This window comes from Gallus gallus, chromosome 1 (genome assembly GCF_016699485.2).
Source record: "Gallus gallus isolate bGalGal1 chromosome 1, bGalGal1.mat.broiler.GRCg7b, whole genome shotgun sequence".
NCBI lineage: Eukaryota > Metazoa > Chordata > Aves > Galliformes > Phasianidae > Gallus > Gallus gallus.
In genome coordinates, this window is record NC_052532.1 from 40575166 (window position 1) to 40594336 (window position 19171).

The following is a 19171-nucleotide window of genomic DNA, read 5'->3' on the forward strand; positions in this document are numbered from 1 at the left end:
GGTGTTGAGATCTCCACCAGAGAGATTCACTGGGATCAAAATACACACTAAACTGTTGGAAACAAACAAACAAAAATAATAATAAGTAGAGTAAGAAACTAGAGTCCTTTCCTCTATAGAGTTCTTTCCTCTAATCTAATGGAGATTGTGCTTATCAAGATTTAAAAAAACTCCACTTTAATTCTTTAAAACTGTATTTTTTCCTGTGTGTTGTAGAGATTCTTGGTAAAGATATTTTAAATAAATTTTAAAAGAGGGTCATATAGAAATATGCAAGTAAATTGTTGTCTTGTACATTTCATATTAGAAGGTCCTTCATAAATTTAAAGATTTCCATTAAGTATTTTACCAAATAAAAGGCATAGATTTGTTAGCTAGTTACTGTTAACAGAGTTGGCTGTCACTGTACAATTTCTCAGAAGAGAATGCTATCTCAGAAATAGATTAATACATGTTTCAGTAACACACTTTTTGCAGGCCTGAATAGCAAGCCCTGATTTGCAGGGGTTTTACACCACTTCAGTTCCAGCAGTCGTTCCCTGTATAAACTGTTAGATCTATTTAGACCACTGTAGTTTTACAATGTCCATTTTAAATTCACTTCTTTCATATCCATGCACAGAATACACCTCAAGTACATTTAACTATCTAAAAGTTAGCCAACCAAATTAGTCATTAATGAACATACAAACTGAACTGCCCTTTCTGATGGGCCTATTTCTCCTCATTTTCGTATATTGTATATGTTTAACACTGAAAGCTTAACTTTTAGACAGCTTTATTAGTTGTGATGAAATGTATGATGAAAGAAAGACATAGTTTAGGTGCAGATTCTGAGCATTAGAACATGCAAAGTTTACAGCCGTGTAAAGAAAATGCTGCTAAAATAAATTCCCCATGAAATTAGAGTGTAGACCTTCTGTATAATAATCCAGAAATTGTCCAGTAAAGGACAACAAAACACGCATTAATGGAATTAATAAGGGAATATACTATAAATAAATTGTTCAATTAGAACTATGTATTCCTTAAATCAACAGAAACCATGCTCCAATGTATTTTACCCACTTGAAATGTCAAGATACTTTCAGCACTGTACAACATTTACATCATCTTTGTATTTTCTCAAAAAAAGGATTTCTTATTCAAAGTTTGAAGAAAATCAATGCATTTCCATAAATATTTAAACACTAGTCAATGAATGTGGGCCATGCATTCAATTTTTCCATTAATTGGAAAAATACTTAACCCATGAAATTTGTTTTCAAGTTGTGATGATCACAGGTTTTTCAGCCTTGTAACAGCATTTGTCTAAAATTTATTGGACTTGGAAGTGTATATTCTTTACCAGCATTTAAAACAAAATTGCTCATTTTATGAAATAAGCACACTTAACTTTCAGAAAATTTGATTTTTATATTAAAGTTAAAAATGTTACAGATTCAATACTTTATTTTGAGTCAAAGGACTTTAAAATAATTTTGTATTCCATTAAAATTATACAAACATTTGGCATGAAACCAAGCCACTGCATTAAAAAAAAATAATTTAGAATTAACTTCCTCAGAATTGTTAATAATATCATTCTGATATAATTTCAGATTCAAATTGGAAATAACTCAAAAGATGTTACAAGTTTACAGTAATCTTTTGATAAAGAGTCAAATGATGCTAAATTCCCAGTGCTGGGAGAAAGAAAGAGAATGACTTTGACAATCATCAAGATCCATTTCAGCATCATTAAGTCTTCTAGAGTGGTCTCAGAACTGTTCATCTTGCACAGACACAGGTCTGCTCCAGTGTTGTCCCTTTCTCTGATAACAAAATATTAAAGAGGCAATGGAAACAAACTGAAAATCAGAAGGTTCCATTGGAACATCAGGAACCATTTTTGCCTGTGAGGATGAACAAATACTGGCATAGGTTGCCCAGAGATATTGTGCAGTCTCCTTCCTTGAAGATAACCAAAAGTCTGGACATGGTCCTGGTTCAGGTAACCATGTGGAGCAGATGGGTGAGACAAGCTGACTTCCAGAGGCCCCTTCTATTCTTAACCACTCTGAGATTCCATGATTCTTTGAATATTAGGTTAATTTCTAAGTAAATCACTGAGCCATTGCATTATTAATGAACAAAATGTATATATTTGACTAGAAAGTGATGGCCTCTGAACATCTTCATATAAATATTACCTCAGCATCTTCCATACAATTAAACTTGTTTTTAAAAGATTAAAAGAAACAATAAAGGAACCATGGAACAAATTTAATACAAATCTGTTTACCAGAGCACATTTGTTATTACTGTAACTCTTACGGTTCATTATGTCTTTCAATGTCATAAATTGTATTTTTTCAGTGTTTGGTTATAGGCCAACTAATACTGGTGAAATTTTCCAGAGGATTTAGTTTAGATAGGATTATGGTAAAATTTACTTGAGAAAGTAACTGACCATTTTTCTCTTTCCACCACTCAGAACAGAAGTTACAGTTTCTAACTACGTTTTGTATACTTTCGATTTGATATAGCTTTTGTTTATACTACAGAAAAATAACTTTATATTTTTACTTCAATGAAATAATAGCATAGTGTTAAATATTTAGATCATATGCTTCCCCACTGTAGTACAGTTATACTGTATTTGACTTTTTTTTTCATGACCTAAATACAATAAATTCTTGTTGTAGGGCAACATGCAATGCATAGTCATCTATGCCTTCCTTAGATTCTTCAGTTGTCAATAGAAAGCCTTGCAAAGAATAAGCAACACCACTTGTGAAGCAGATTCCAAATACGCACACAAAACTTCCCAACTCAACTGCACAACCATGTAACTCCAATAGTTTTAGTAAGACTAATCGGACTCATGTTTCATTTTACAATTGTGACTTATCTCACATAATCTCTCCACTGTGAAGTTTGAAATAAAAAACAGGAAGACGTTTTCTCAGTAAAGTGTATAGTTAACCAGAGGTACTGCTTTATATAATGTCTTTCACACCAGTTTCCTCTTGCAAACGGTTTGAGTTGATCCTGCCTTTCTTCATCTGAGAAAGATGGATTCTGAACGTCATTTCCAGATAATTCAAGATCATTTTCTGATGAGTGATGTATCCTTACTCATGGCAGCTTATATTAATCTGTTCTTCCATCAACATTATTTTTAGCTTAAAACATTTCACTCATCTTTACCTAGTCTTTCCATCTTAACATCTCTCCAAGAAAATTCACATAATCAGTCATATTCCCTCTCAACTTAGTTTTCCCCAGAAAAAGAAAACTTCGATTAGTCTTTTCATGCAGAAGCTATTGCCTCTTTGCTCTACCAGTCTTTTTCTGAATCCCTTCTAACCTGAGATGACCTCTCAGTCACTGCTGAGCCAAAACTAAGACAGTAAGGTTCAAACCAGCCCTTGGTTCAGTTGCATTAAAACTTTCCTATTACATAGTGTAAAATATTTTACCTAATACACCTCCAATTATACTTGTCTTATTTAAACTCACTTCCCACTGATTGCCTACTATCATAACAAGTACATTCCCTCTTTACTACTGCTAACTAAAAGGCCAGAGCATAATTTTTTGTTATTAACTGGTACTACCATGCTCCTACTTGTGCTCAAATTATTAACAAAAATTGATCCCAAAACACATTCTCAATGAACTACTAGCCTCTTTCCATCCTGTCAATGTCTACCCTAAGTGATATTTTTTCCTCTCTCTTTTCATCTTACTAACTTAAATGCAGTAATTTAAATGTGGGCATTTCAGAAGATAGCTAGTTCAGGGATAGCTAGCTTGTTGATTAGACAGTGAGTACACCCTCAGCCAAGTCTGCAAATGACACCAAACTGTGTAGTGCAGTCAACACACTGGAGGGGTGGGGCACTGGAACAGATTTCCCAGAGCTGTGAATGCCCCATCCCTGGAAGTGTTCAAGGCTAGGTTGGATGGAGCTTCAGGCAACCTGATCTAGTTGGAGGTGCCCCTGCCTGTAGCAGAAGGTTTGGAACTCTATGATCCTTAAGGTGCCTTTCACCTCCAATTCTTCTATGATTGTACAGATTTCATAGTTCCATACTCACACATTGTTAAGTCCAGTATCAAAAAGTGATGTCAAGTTATTTTCTATAAGGATAATTTTGGTAAACCCTTGTCATACTTTTAAGTTAGCTTTTCAAATTAGTTTTTCCTCCAAAATAAGTTTTAAAGACTTTTCTGTTATTATATTTACTCTAATTGTTCTGTAATTGCCTGCTCATTTTTCCCTCCTTCCTTAAGAGTAGCAGTTCATAAGATTATGACAGCTAATATAATAGAAATAAAAATTATTTCAATTATAGAAATATACAACATAGCAACTATATTTTTGCGATTCACGTTTGAAAGCAACAGCTAACTAGACATTGCTCTGTTGCAGTACAGAACAGTATAGAAACCTAGAGCCATTTAAACTGGTGTTTTACATTGTGGCTACTGCATTAACAGCTGAAGCTCTAGTAACACTAATACACCAACTTTCATACTTAATATCATTAATTATTTCCAATCAGACAGAATTTCTCAGTTGCTTGTTTATACTTTCAGCTTTTATATGGGTTCCTTTTTTCAGATTCTATTTAAGAACATTCGATGATTTTTACAGATCATATTTTCAACTGTTTGCTGATAATCAAAATCAGTGCCCTAACCAAAAAGTACTGGAGTGTAACTTTGTCAATATATATATACACTATTTAGATGTGAAGTACTGTGTAAATGCTAAGAAATAATCACGTTTGAAAAACGACTTTAGAAATCAAAAGCTAAAAGGAATACATTCAGATAAAGCAAGACTCATTTGATGTCAGATTGCAACTAAGCAGTCATCGTATACAATTCTTGTGCAGTCTCCTAAATTGAATGAACACAGAATTCTTCCTCTCAGTGATAAAAGTACTGGGTAGCATTTTGTCAGGGAGCTAAGTCAAGCAGCTACAAAGGCAAGCCTGCCATCCATAACACCTTTACCTCCCCCCCCCCCAAAAAAAAGGATAAAAATACAAAAAAAGGATTTCCAAGGTCTAGAAAGGAAGCTAAATAGTATGGCAGTCAAGTTACTTTCTTGGAAATCTGTATTACTAGAATGCCTTAATAGTAAGCCAGTGTTCTGTTCTTATGAAAACAGATCTGTACAGGACTGAATTATTTACATGTAGATTTAGACTATCTAACCGATTGGAAAAAATCCAGTTTTACTTTAAACTGCAAGCAGTACAACAGTTCCTCATTCCTGAGACCTACATCTCTACTTATGTATATATATTATATATATTATAGGTGAATGCTACCTGAAATGCATGTGACCTTAATCCTATGTGGTAGTGTAGTATTCACCTGCATTCAAAACCCTGCAATTCAAAGTCACACAACACCAACATTTACTGGAAGTGTTACTGTTTAAAATCACATCATACTCTAGCTTTAGTTCTTTACAATTTCTGCTTGTTTTAGGTACGGCAACACATTCTGCTGAACATTATTTTCCCTAGTTAATCCCCTAGATTTTAGGAGTTCTGATTTTGTGAGGCACAGAAACATTAATGATCAGACACCTACTTTTCTCAATGAGAATACCTCATTATAGGCTCAGCGATGAGTGTCTGCGTGCTAAGCAGTGCACCGAATGGGAGGATTCACAAATGCAGAACCTCTATTTCAAATTTCTAGCAAGAACTCTTGGAATAAAGGATCTATGCTGTTTTTTGCTTTTTTTTTTTTACATTCTTCTATGAAGAGACATCTGTAGAAAAGGTCTACTGCCTACAAATTAGAGAAAAACAAAACCAAAACCAAACTGATTTTCCTGTATATCAGGACCATTGCTGCTCATTTTTGTTTGACCTACATCAAGTGCAACCATACTTCTTGCCTGAGGATAATGCTTGGGGTGCAGAACCAGAGCTTCAAATGATTACAGTCCCTCTTTTCAAGCCCAACCCAAGGTACTTCAATACTCTTAAGCAGCTGCTTCTGTTTCCAGCCCCAGTGAGTGTTTTTTCTTTTCTGACTTCAACAACTTTCTTACTGATTTGATTCATCCTCACCACCTCCTTCTAATCACACAGCTTCCTCCCTCTTCCTTTCTCACTTTCCATTTTTTAACAGGGACACAATTCTGCCAGGCAAGTCTGCCCAGGCCCTCTGGGTTACAAGTAGATCCTCTAGCAAGTGATAGACGGACAATGCAAAGAAATTAACATTCATAAAAATGCTTTTTGACACGTGGTATATTTCCAACCTCAGGGTAGATATACTGGGTGATCTAAGATGTATTTCTACACTTAATTCTAATATATTGAAAGCAAATTTTATTCTGGAATAAAATGCTGAAATATAACATCATAGTATTAACTGAAATAATGCATTTTCAGTTCCTAAGAAAACCACAAAAAGTAATTTTATAAAATGATACTCCTACAACTATTTTAAAGGGAATAAAAGATAACATTTGGTTTTCTGTTGTGTGCAATACCTTACTTAACCTCTGTACTCTAGTTTTATTTGCTTTAATGCTAGTTAGAAGTTCTTATCTGAGATAGAGTCTGTAGGAAAGTTTCTCATTCTTGTTTCTTTATTCCCCCCATTAGATCTTTAGTTTAAATGGATCCTAATCTATTGTAAATGCTAGAGCAACAGCCAAAAGAATCAGTAGCTATAGGCCTTCATCCTGCTCTCCTTGAAGACAACAGCATTACTCCTGTTCGTAACTCTGAAGAGAAAACTGGTCCCATGGAGAGCAAGCCAGGTACTGTTACATCTGTAGGAGTTCTGCAGCCAACCTCAATGAGAGCAGAATTTGACCCTCAAGGAATATATAATGATTAGGGTTAAAGTCAGTGACATTTAACCAGAAGACTGGTGAACCTGAAAAGATGGTTATAAGCTACATACCTGAGGCAGCGCAGAGTTAAGCTGTCGCTGAAGGGAGTCTCTGTCATAGATGACATCCTGTAGGCGTTGCTGTGCAAGTGACAAGCTTTCCTGTGTCTCCCGAAGAGTATCAAGGAGACGGTCCCTTTCATCCAGCATATTCACCATCAGCTGCTCAAAGTGAGAATCTGAGTCCGAGCCGCTGCTCTGGGACCCCCGTTGACTCATCGGGGTGTCCTCATTTATCGTAGGCATCACTTCGCACATCATCTCTTTAAAAAATACAAATCAAGAAAAGTCTTTTCAGTATGAAAAAAAAAAATGAGGGGATTTCATAAGAGGAATTAATTCTGTCACACGGACACAGTTAGTAGACTATTTCATTGTCCCCTCATCTCAACTTCGTACTTTCAATATTAATCAGATGGTCAATAGACAGCAATTAGATACAGTGACTAATTCCACACAGCAAAGATACTGAACGTGTTTCCTAAACTAAAGGAAGAGGGACTGGAAGGAGATGGAGGATAACACACTATTTTAAATTATTAATAGCTTTGCAAAAAAAAATACTCTTTTAAAATGAGAGAAAAGACTTCCTCTGCAATTGCAGTCTCCCTCTCTTTCTTAATGTCATTGCTGAATTGTTGGTATTGATGCCAATAGCTGCTATTAATTGCTGGATTTTGTCCTGCTCTAGGCATTTCTACAGTACAGCTCAGGCTAACCATTGATCCACTATCATGCTGCCTTAACAATGCCAGGTTGATCTATTTTTTATCTAGTTATTCCCACCCTCAGGGAAAAATATTCTCTAGTGAGCTTGTTCAGTAAGAGGTCAAAAACTAGAAACCTTCTGCTAATTATCATTGGTATGATATCTTATGCAAATTGAGTTAGCAGGGAAAGAATCACTGTTGTTTGTTTCCTAAAAACAGTTCAAATCAGAGCAAATAGCATCACTTGGTCCCATTCATCAATTATGTCTCAAAACTTCAGTTTGTATACAGAGAGCTGCTTATGCTATGAAGATGTTGCACTAAGCAGATAGGGGAAAATATAAAGAGGAAAATTAAAAAAACAATCTCAAAAATGGCTTTCAAAGCTTAGATTAAAAAAATATATTCAGATAAAAGATTGTATTAGCAGTAGATGGTATCTACTAGAGAAATAGAAGGGCACACAAAGAATCAGAAGTTGTTTTTCTAGTATGACTAAGTACAGCAGACAATTTTTACATAGTTGAGCATTAATTTCTGAAAATTCTTTTACTGGAAGCCTTTTAATCTCAGCAAGTGGGACAAAGGTGCTTTTCATCCATCTAGTGGAAGTTAAAAAGTTTTACTCGTGTTTGCTGTGGACCTCATAGACCTCAACTTTGTCTAAAATGCATGTTGTTGATGCACTTCCTTTGTTAGGTGTGTCATCATATGAGATCATCACCATTTCACAGTTTCAATACTATGACTGAATCCTTCTACATATTCTTAAATGTGGCCTACTTTCCAAAGTAAGAAAACTAAACTTTTGACAGTGAAATTTATGAAAAACAGTTACGGAATGCAACCTAAAGACCTCCCGTACACAGGGAATAGAAGGGCTAAGAAACTACTTAGTTCATTAAAGGTAACTGTAACACTTCCTACTTTTCCTACCATCGCTAAACCAAAAGCAATTCTTGTGCTAATATTGCTTGCTGCTATGATTTGCTATGATTATGCTATGGTAAAATAACAGCTTCACTATGATTATTTGGTCTCAGCCACATTCAAAATGCTCATGGAGAATTTAATAGTATTTTCATTTCTTCAGCAGATGCGATAACTAGCAAAATTAGCACCAAACATTGGTATTTCAGCATGAATTACTGGCTACTACAGCACAGCTTCCATAAGCAATATCTTCACTGATGATGTTCCACATCAGTCCTGATCCTCTGTCTGGAATGGTGGCAAGGTGAAAGTTTTTTGTGGCTATTACTTACTTTAGCAATTAATTAGGTGCAAGATAAGCAGATATTGTCTCAAAACAACAGATGCTGAAATTCTTCATATCTCCAGGCAAGTTTACTTGGGATTACCTGATCCAATGCTGAATATCTCCATTACTCATGAAGTTCAAAATTTTCTACCCCAGAAGCCTTCTCCTCTCTTAAACTATAGACTCCATTAGGAAGCACCACAATGTTCTTTCATACTGAGATGACATTAACACATCGGTGCCTCCATCAACATAAAGTTGTTTATGTTTAAAAACATTTTCATGACTACAAACTGATCTTCAGGTTACATGCCACTCTGTCTCCTGAATACAGATAGTAGTACTGGGAGGTACCACAGAGGTGGAGTACTAAATTCTGCAGCTTCACCAGCAGAATAAACTTCAACTTGCCTGCAGAAAAACAAAAGATTTTGGGAATTCTTCCTGATGTAACTGAATCTGGAGAATTGAATCTGGAGAAGTGGTACTACCAGCAGTGCTTTGCCTGCATGGTCCTTGTGCAATGTTGTGGGAGCACATTTCATGCCAAGAGTGTAATCACCCTCTGGAGTGCCTTCACTCAGGTCTCACTTGGATTAACCACTTTGGGATGGTCAAGTTGACGGTGCACAAGGGGAGAACTGAAACATCTGAGGCATCTGCCCCTTTCTGTTATATCACATTTTTTCAGTATGTACTGGGTATTCAGACACTAAGGTCTCTGCATGCTTATTCTTCAAATGTAGATAAAGGACCGTAACTCAGATCATAACTCAGATTTTTTTACCAGAAGGTGGCCCATCACATCCCACGGAACATGTTTGCTGCCCCAGTGGATTTTCATAGATAAGCCCTCACAGCCAATGTCCTTTATATGCAGATAAAATTTATGGTCTAAATGGCAAGGTATGCAGTATCACTGCTGACATGCAGTGGCATAATGAACACAGTCCAATTTTCACACTTGCTGGAGTGTTGAGGTGAACAGCTAACAAAATCTCTGTGCAGACAGTTGTTGCTACCTTAGTATCTTTTTCAAAATAAAATTTACTATAGTCATTTTGAGGATATGGGAATTAACATATACACATAGCTGTGGGACAGTCATGGAATGTACAGACTCTTGACAAATCTCCCTGTAAGCTGTTGTGTTCAGGGAGCGGAGTAGACAATGCAGCGTGCCTATTTTGAAAACCTGCACTGCATTACCCTGAGTGGCACAAGTAACTAACTTGGGCTGTGATTAAGACCGCAGATAAGGCAGATAGCAGGTGGGCAGATCTTGATGTAGGCAGTTACTATTTGGAAGTTTTCTCCCACAGCTCAAAGTCCCAGGAGAATCTTTAAAAGGTACAGTTCTTGCATTCAGACTAGAGACGTACATTGCTTTCTCACTGTTTGAAGATCAATGCCATTATTCCACCGGAACTATATGCATCCTCTCCCTTTTCCCGTGCTCAGCTTAGAGGAAAATATAGAAAAGCAGGAGGCTAACCTTGGCCAGATCAAGAGTGCCAGCAGGGTTAGAAAGAAAGAATGTATTGATCTTGCAGTGGTGAGGAGGAGGGAAAAGGGGAGCCCTGCACATACAGCTTTTGGAGGAGCCAACAGTGGGGACCCTGAAACAACTCTGAAGGGAATGTCCTTTGTTAGGGTGTATCTGCATCAACCCAGGAAGCAGTAAAAAAAATTCAAATAACTTCAGGTTTATTATGGGGCTCCCAAAGATTTCCTGCATCTTCTCATTAAATAAAGATATGCAGCACTGTCCTGAATTACAATGATTTTTATCTTTCTGCCTTTAGAAAAGCATTGTTTTTCTTTTCTTTAAAACAAACAAGCAAATGAAAAAACCAACAACCCTTTATCTGGCATTTATCTCTCTTATACCTGCCAGTAAATGGGATGCTTTCAGTGTTCTGACGCTGCCACCATTTAACACTGTTCCCAAAAAACGCTGGTCTTCTTCCAGCACATGTTCAAGAACACAGCCATGCTCAAGCCCCAGGACCTCACTGCACTCTTTATTCTTCTGCTTGACAGAAGAAAGAAATCAAAATAATAAGAATATTTGAAGAATTTTAGAAGGATGGGGGAAAATGAAAAAAAAAGAAAAAGGAGGGATTCTGCAACAAAATATAGGGCAGGTAAAGCAGAGAAAGGACATTACACTGACAAAAGCAAATAGAGAAGCAAGTTTCAGCAAACAGACTGATCACAATTTAGTAGTAGAAGATTGGCAGCTAAGGACACATAGGAGGACACATATGTGTCTGGTTCTTTATATAGCAAGTGGATCACGTCAACGAGTTGTATGAGTTTGTGAAGTTTCCAGAGCCTTTGGATGGTGCCCATGTATTAGTCAATCCTCAGTTAACCACATGATGATGTGGTTCGCATATGGGGTCAGAACATTAGTTTTAAGAGCAAGCTTCCAGTTTAATTATAGCTGAAAGGAATTTAGTTTGCATGCACCAAAAGCACATAGAGAAACCACCACAATGCAGATAGAAACAGTTGAGGAATCCACATTAAACATAGAACAAAAACACTATTGCTATGAACAGTTAGGTCTGATAGTTTATGTGGTCACACCCTGAGTAGTTTTAATCATATTTATAAATTTCCAACTTGGGAAGAGGACAACTTTTGATTTCCCTTCTAAGTAACTGAATTTTAAACCTAAAGCTGGTAATTAAAAAAACCCCAATCCTGAACAATTTTCCTTTCCAGGTTCATAATGTAATCAATTGAAATATTTCACAGACTGAAGACAAAAGGCATCACTGTAACTACCTGCCCTTTACACATTAGTCACAGACAGTAAATCTGAGTTAATCATAGAATCATTAAGGTTGGAAAGACCGCTAAGATCATCTAGTCCAACCATCAACCCCTGCCTGTGATTGCTCTAGACCACGTTATGAATGTGGCATCTGCTGTTCTCTTGCAAACCTCCATGGTTGGTGACTTCATCACTTTCCTGGGCAACCTGTTTCAATACCTCACCACTTTCTGAGAAGAATTTTTTCCTAATATCCAATCTGAACCTCTCCTGGTGCAACTTAAGGCCATTACCTATCTCTAGTTACCTGTGAAAAGAGGTCAGCATCCACCTCACTACAACCTCATGTAGTTGTAGAGAGCAATAACATCTCCCCTGAGCTGCCTCTTCTCCAGAATAAAGAATTGCACCTCCCTCAGCTACTCCTCATAAGACTTGTGCTCCATACTCTTCACCAGCTTTGTTGCCCTTCTTTGGACGCATTCCAGAGCCTCAATGTGTTTCTTGTAGTGAGGGGCCCAAGACTGAACACCATACTCAAGGTGCAGCCTCACCAGTGCCAAGTAAAAAGGGATGATCCCTTCCTTAGTCCTGCTGGCTGTACTATTTCCGATACAAGCCAGGATGCCATTGGCCTTCTTGGCCACCTGGGCACACTGCTGGCTGTCAGCTATCACCCCCAGAATTCTTTCCTTCGTGCAGCTTTCCAGCCACTCTGCCCCAAGCCTGTAGAGGATTTTGCAACCAAAATACAGGACTTGGCACTTGGTCTTGTGCTGTCATGCAGCTGGACTCAGTCAATAGATCCAGCCTATTCAGATCCCTCTGAAAGGCCTTCCTATCCCCAGGGCAGATCAATCGTTCCTCACAGATTGGTGTCATATGCAAACATACTGAGGGTGCACTCAGTCCCCTAGTCCAGATCATCAACAAAGCTGTTAAACAGGGCTGGCCCCAGCACTGATCCCTACGGAATACCACTCAAGACTGCTCACCAGCTGGGTTTAATTCCATTCACCACCACTTTCTGGGCCCAGTCCTCCAACCAGTTTTTCACCCAGCAAATGATACACCTGTCCAAGCCACAGGCTGCCAGCTTCCGTGGGAAACAGTCAGAAGCTCTGCTAACATCTAGGTGGACTACATCCACAGCCTTTCCCTCATTCACTAGGCAGTTCACCTGGTTGTAGAAGTAGATAAGTTGGACAAGCAGGGCCTGCCTTTCATGAACCCATGCTGGCTATGTCTGATCCCTGGTTGTTCCCACACATGCTGCATGATCATAGTCAAGATAATCTGCCATCAATCTCCACCATCGAGTGGATTTAAGTTGTATCTTATATGAGAAGGATTTCAAACATTAAACACAGTAAGTAATCTTTCTAGCAAAATAACAAAAAAAAGTCATTCTGCCTGAGAAAAATATATGAATTTTTCTACTGTATTTCTGGGGGAGTCACAGCCACATTCAAGGCTGCAATTCTCAAAGCCTCAGAATAATTGGCAGGCCCACTTGTAGACCTAATGTGCCGTGTGTATTTTTCTGGCAGATCTGTGAGTTTACGTAAGTTTTGATATATCTAAGATACATTTAATTATACGTGCAGGAATTAGTTTTTGTATGGACAGGATGAAAGCATCCAGACTTACTGGATTTAGATTCAGTTAAGGGATAACAGATCCACGCATGTACAGCAGATATTTGTCTTAAGTATATATTTTATGTCAATCCACGAAGATTATCACTTCCACTCAGAACAGAACTCAGCAGGATAAAGTATAGACCATCATTAAACTCACTTTTTACCTTCCAATCTTAACAGTTTCAAAGACTGGTTAGGCTAATAGATCTTGATTTTCTAAACCATGACTCTTGAACAGAACAAATACAGTCATACACTGACATCTGACTATTCCTTATTTTCCTCTTGTGCTTATCACCCAATGTTTTGAGATCCTGCTCCCTTGCCAAGCAGTTGACTCCATATAACTATGAAAAGTTCAGAATTAAGTTTTCCAGCTTTCCACATTTCTGAATTGTTTCTGTGCAACATAATAGGTTGTTAGTTCCTCATTTAAGTTCATATTCACACTGAAATTCAGATACAAAAAAATATCTTCATCTAGTCTGTACAAGTATTTTAGTATCTCCATTTTGTCTGCATGTGACAGCTGCTGCATTAAGATTTCTGCTATTGCAGCATAATATTCCTTTCAGTAATCAATACATTCCTATCAAATACTACAAAACGCATTTCTGATGAGTCCTATTAGTGAAAAAGAATTCAGAGTGGTCAGAAAATGGGGGATGAACAGTAATGTTCATGAAGCATCAGAATCCCTTCTCTGAAGTTTGCAAGAGAACACTTGATTGCATTATCACAACTCTAAATTGCAAAGTAAATTCTGTTATAATTTTCAGGTAACGTGATGCAATATAAGCAAAGCTGGAGTGTATAAATATCTTCTTTAAACTTCAGAGATGTAAAATGATCATTGAATTTTCTTTTTATTTTCCAAGCTTACTTCAAGCAACCTGATCTTATTCTGGTATGTGCATTGCATTTAGAGAGGAGTTGGTGCAAACAATCTCTGCAGGTCCCTTCCACCTTGAATGATCCATGTTTCTGGAGATATTCTGATATTTAATATACATTTAAATGAGACTGAAGGCAAATATGCAATAAATCTTAAAAAAACAACAACAACAAACAAACAAACACAAAAAGAAACAAAAAACCCCACACTGTGGCTCATCTCACTGTATTCTTACAATACTTCTTGATTTTATTAGCATGGCCTGCCTTGTAGAGAATGTGGGGCTCAATGTACTTAGAAGACCTCTACAAAAAGTAAATAAAATTGCCATTAATAAATTTAAAAAAAATTATAAATCAGCTATGCTTCAGTCACATTTTGAAAAATGTAGAAAATATAGGTAATTGCTCTTTGTCAGAAAACATGCACAAGAAGAATAAACTAAAGTATTACAATGAATCATAAAGCACCTTATCTCAGAACAGTTTAAACTTCAGAATCTGAACAGTCTTATTGCTCAGCTTCTAACGGTTCTTTTTACTTTCTGGTTTTATTTATCTCAAACAAAACAAAACAAAAAGCTTGAAGAAAGATGGTAATGCTTTACATCTTTTACCTGAATCATTGTAAAGCAAATAATGAAAAAGAAAAAAATTAGAATATTGAAACACTGTTGAAGACTAGGTAGGCAGGGGAACACCTATGTAAGAAATGGCAGTAGTTAATAGGTATACACTCTTTCTGAAATCACAAGAAGCAGCAAATATAATAAATAATAACAAAATATTTTTCCCAAAATTCAAACATGATTTTTTTTTCTTGTTCAAGGCCTTGCTATCTCCTCGATGTTTACAATACGTGTAAAGGCATGAGGTACTCAGTATGTTTAGGAAGTTTTCTGACTGCGCCATTAAAGTGAAATCAATATAAAAATACGTATTCTTATCTGGAGAAAACAAAACAAAACAAAACACAACACCCAAGAAACCTAAAAAACTTCCTAACACTATTCTTTCTTAAAACAAACAAACAAACAAACCCAAAAACATTAATAACAGTAAGAATCCTCTGGACAAAGGAATACAGTGTTACTTTCTTCTCAAAGGAAAAGGATACCTGGTGCCAAGTAGAATAAACTCAGAAGTTTGTAACCAGCTATCAGGAGCCAGCTTTGCAGCCTGAGCAAATTCCCACTGAAGTTATTTACTAAGGGCTTCTGTACCAACACTCTGTTCACATGAAGGGTAGAGAAAGACTACTTTAGGCATCCAGCTTAGTTTCCTGTCTTGATATCTCAAATCATACCTAATTACATCAGCAGTGCCCAACCATCCATCTAGTAAGGCCATGCAGCTCTGTGACAGTAGAGAACTGCATGCAGTTGCCCCCAGAAAAATGAGCCAGAAAAGAAGTCGGGGGAGGAATGGGACAATAAAGACCTTCATTAAGCATCTTGTTACTCAAGAACAGTTGAGGAACAGGACAGACAGCATCTTGCTCCTTCAGGGTATGACTGATGGTACACTGAGTTATATGTAAGGGTACACAGGCATTCCAGAAAGACCAATGAGGGAGTCAGAATTTCCTTCAGTGGATATGCAGGGACTGCAAATAATAGATTAAATGCCTCTGTCCTGTATCTTCAGGACCACAGAGTTTGTTGAAAACCAAATAAGCCTTCATGTAAATTACTCTGTGCAATACTTCTCTACAGTCAGGACTGCAAAGAAGAAAAACAAATGGAGGGAAAGGATGACAGATGCCTCATTAATACCTAAATGCATTACTTATCTCTTACTCAAAGGAGAGAAGTGTGTTATTTCACAATAAAAAAGCCTGACCTGCCTGACAAGTATACTTAAGACTACGCTTGAATGATCCAAGCCAACCAAAAGAAGACTTTTTAAAGTCTTCCTCAATCCTAATCCCTCTATATAGTATACATTTATTTTCAATCACCAGGATTTTACTGTTAATACACAAAAACTTTCTTACATTCTTTAGGAGACAGAGCAGACGTGACAACTCCCTTGCTCAGGAAGAACACTGAGTGCTCTAAACTCTGAGAGACTTCAGTAGGTAACTGAACTCACGTAACACCTTACAACTATCTCGGTGACCTCTGAGAGGTTTGCAAGAAGAAGCAGGATACAGGCACATACATGCTCCCTAGAAAACAAGTGACACTTAGGCAATGTGGTATTCTTAGAATTCTTCTACTTGGAAGCAAATAAGCTAATTGAAACCTAAGGACCAATTTTAATAGCACTTCCAGACCAGAAATGATGAGGCACCATAGCCATATATACACAATGGCAACCTATAAAGCAGCACATTAAAGTTCTCTAAGTACACTTTCTTCCTCATCTGTTGTATATCTACTACAAAATGTGTAGAAAAATCTATCCTAGGTTGACTGGTTCCTATTTCAGTATTTTCTCCAATCATTTGCATAGAGCCTAATGCAAGAACTGCTTAAGTTCATGACAACGCTATCAGGAACATCAGTGAGTTTGGATATATCTATAAAGATGGTTGAAAGTCACTAGTGTAGGCAAGCCATTAACCTGTCATTTTACTACCTCCAAATAGGAGCATAAAAACCACAGATGTATGTTATGTTTGACCAGTGAGCCTGTCGAATGTTATTAGACCAGTGCCTACAATAGTACAAGAAATCATGAACCAGCATTTAACTGATAAAAAGCAACCATTGTTTGAAGTGATCTGTTTTATGAGAAGGGAAAAGAATGTGATTCACTGTCATTTCATTAACGATTTTTCAGATTGCAGCCAATGTACAGTGTAAGGAGCATGATGTCTCCATCAAGAGTGAACTGAGTACTCAATTATGAATTCTGCAGCTCAGTTTATGTATCCAGATGAGTGAATGGGCAAAAATTGCTGCCAATAGCACAGTATATGCCCACCCTTAGTTAGTTACTATATGAAGCATTACCAAATGAACTGATAGCAATCCTCATGTATCTTCTATCTACAAATGATGATAATCATGTATGAACCAGGTCTGAACGTGCATCCCCAATACTGACTTTTTCTAAAACCACTTGAATTATCTGTGGTAATAGGCTATAGATGTGGAAAATGACAAATTTGTCCTCTTTCTTCTCATTGGACCCCACCCTATTTGACATCTCGTCTCGTTTGTCCAAGAGTCTGGAAAATACTTATTTTTTAAAAAGTGAATGCAGTAACAAACACCTCTACATTCTCATGCAGGCTGGGAGTAATTCACCAGTCAGACTTCCTTCAATGGGGCAAGCTCTGAGGATGAGAAGACACAATAACACTTGGCTTCTGCCTGACAAAGGCTCTTCGGCAAGCACGCATTTTGCTCACCTTGAAGGCTATCACCTCAGATGTGAATCTAATTTTATTACTTCATCTTTTTGTCCATCACTGGTTTTAAAAGCTTGTTTTCTGTATACTCAGCAGCTTGGTTTGCACACCAAGGTTGAGGAGTCATTTCAAGTTACTTATAATTTTGCTGCCAGAAGTGGAAATTTAACTACCATATATTCTAGCCTGTCTATAGTGACATCAGCCTGAAAACTCATTTCATTGGATCATTCTGGATATTTTACATTTACACGCTGTTGGTATTTTTTTTTCCCCAAATGGTTAAATACGTACAGTGACTGATAAAACCCGTTCTTTCTGTAATTATGTCTTTTCAAACATTCTCAGCAAGATTGCTGTAAAGCAGCACAGCGTAATTCCATAAGGAAAATCCTTCCTATTGTCTGAGTTGCATTACACACATATTCCTCCTCCTAGTTAACTCCTTACCTGCCAGCCTTCACTAAGCTATGATATCACCTTTAACAGAAGCATCCTGCACTTCTACACAGGAGGGGTGATCATCAACAGCACCTTACAGAAAGGACTCATTCCAACTATTTGTTCTTTAACATCCCTCCGTCACACATCTCCCTCCATCACACACACACACACATATATATATATTAAAAAATAATAATAAAAAAGAAGAAGTTGACTTCGTGATTTTTACTCTGAAATTCCCCAACTCCCATCACAGAAACGCATTTAAATCATACAACACATGCAGCAAGAGGCAGATCGAAAGCTTTTGCATTTGCACCTCACCTCCCGGAGGGTGTGGGTGCTAAGGAGGGAACGCCTGGCTCAGAAATAAAGGTTCGGTACCTAGTGTCTTTTATTTCGGCGTCTGCTATTGCACTTGATCAATATAACCGCAGTCTGCACCGGCTCCGAGCGGGGTCTCACGCAGCCGAGCACTCCCGGACCATCTTCGTAGCAATGGTGACACCGGCGCTGCTCCGAGAAACCCCCAGCCCTCGCGCTCGTCCTCCGGCACGACAGGCTGCTCGGCACCTCAGCATTTTCTTCGGTCACCGGTCACTTCGTCAGCAGCCAGGAGGAGAAGCATCCATAGGAAAAATGGCATATTACAAATTTTGCTTTGAGAAGCAGAGCTCGGCTCAGACCATTGTCAGGAGCAGGCGAGGGGGGAGCGGCTCTTAAAGCTCCAGCAGCCTCTTTCAAGCAACAGCATCTTTGCAGCTGGAGGCGAGACAGCACGGGGGGAGGGGCCGGGGCCAAAGCATCTTTCTTTTATTTCTCATCTTTTGTTACACTTAACGGAGCGATATCCGGCTGCTCGGGTTCTTCAGTAACTCCTTGGCTAATTATGCCTCCGTGCGTGACTCAAGTCCACACGCACGCACGACTGCACGATCAGGAGCGAAGGCGGCGTGCAGCTTCGCAGCGAGGAGCTCCCAGAGCGCCGCTCCCCGCCGCACCACAGGGCCGGAGCGGGGCGGCCCGGCCCCGCCACCCGCCGGGCGATGTCTGTGTGGGGCGGCGGGAGCTCCTCAGCCCCGCGCGTTCTGTGATTTCGAGCGCTGAGGCGAACGGCGGTACATCTCATCTAATCGGATACACGGCGTAATA

At 38.1% G+C, this 19171-nt stretch overlaps 1 protein-coding gene across 16 annotated transcripts in view; it reads right to left on the minus strand.

The window, feature by feature from the left end:
* PPFIA2 (PTPRF interacting protein alpha 2) overlaps positions 1-18712 on the minus strand; it is a 301624-nt gene extending 282912 nt beyond the window's left edge. For 15 of the 16 annotated variants that reach the window (XM_040667681.2, XM_040667694.2, XM_040667691.2 and 12 more), the window contains exons 1-2: positions 18404-18712; positions 6934-7184 (exon numbers count right to left, since the gene is read on the minus strand). In XM_040667681.2, coding sequence (XP_040523615.1) covers positions 6934-7182 — 249 coding nt within the window. In that variant the 5' untranslated portion in view covers positions 7183-7184; positions 18404-18712. Of the gene's footprint in view, positions 1-6933; positions 7185-18343 lie in introns of all 16 variants that reach the window. The other variant, XM_040667559.2, reaches the window with a different exon arrangement.
* Positions 18713-19171: the final 459 nt, after the last annotated feature.